At 40.8% G+C, this 559-nt stretch overlaps 1 protein-coding gene across 1 annotated transcript in view; it reads left to right on the top strand.

The window, feature by feature from the left end:
* EEF1A1 (eukaryotic translation elongation factor 1 alpha 1) overlaps window positions 1–559 on the top strand; it is a 30,450-nt gene that overhangs the window by 11,890 nt on the left and 18,001 nt on the right. Inside the window, exons 2-3 of the mRNA XM_042781565.1 lie at window positions 3–182; window positions 382–559. Of these exons, the coding sequence (XP_042637499.1) occupies window positions 3–182; window positions 382–559 (358 nt within the window). The remainder of the gene's footprint in view (window positions 1–2; window positions 183–381) is intronic.

Below are 559 nucleotides of genomic sequence, written 5' to 3'. Positions count from 1 at the left end.
AGATGGGAAAGGGCTCCTTCAAGTATGCCTGGGTCTTGGATAAACTGAAAGCTGAACGTGAGCGTGGCATCACCATTGATATCTCCCTGTGGAAATTTGAGACCAGCAAGTACTATGTAACCATCATTGATGCCCCAGGACACAGAGACTTTATCAAAAACATGATTACAGGAACATCACAGGTTGGTACATGCTTAAGTTAGTACTGCTTGTTTGGGTCTATTTTCTACTCTCAAAAAAACCCTTCCAGGGCTTGATTAGTTCTTTCTAATTAGTAATGAGTGCACCACAAAGCAACTGTAAAATCAATTCACAGCTTGATGCTTTTGTGCTAATTTTGAAGAATTTTTATGTAACGAAATACATTGTTTTCTTTCAAAGGCTGACTGTGCTGTCCTGATTGTTGCTGCTGGTGTTGGTGAATTTGAAGCTGGTATATCCAAGAATGGGCAGACCCGTGAACATGCCCTTCTGGCTTACACACTGGGTGTAAAACAACTAATTGTTGGTGTTAATAAAATGGATTCCACTGAGCCACCCTATAGCCAGAAGAGATATG

Source organism: Orycteropus afer, unplaced genomic scaffold, assembly GCF_000298275.1.
Source record: "Orycteropus afer afer isolate SDZICR_OR568_19922 unplaced genomic scaffold, OryAfe1.0 scaffold00133, whole genome shotgun sequence".
Classification (NCBI taxonomy): domain Eukaryota; kingdom Metazoa; phylum Chordata; class Mammalia; order Tubulidentata; family Orycteropodidae; genus Orycteropus; species Orycteropus afer.
Note: the sequence above shows the minus strand (reverse complement) of the source record. Positions and strands in the feature narration are given on the sequence as shown.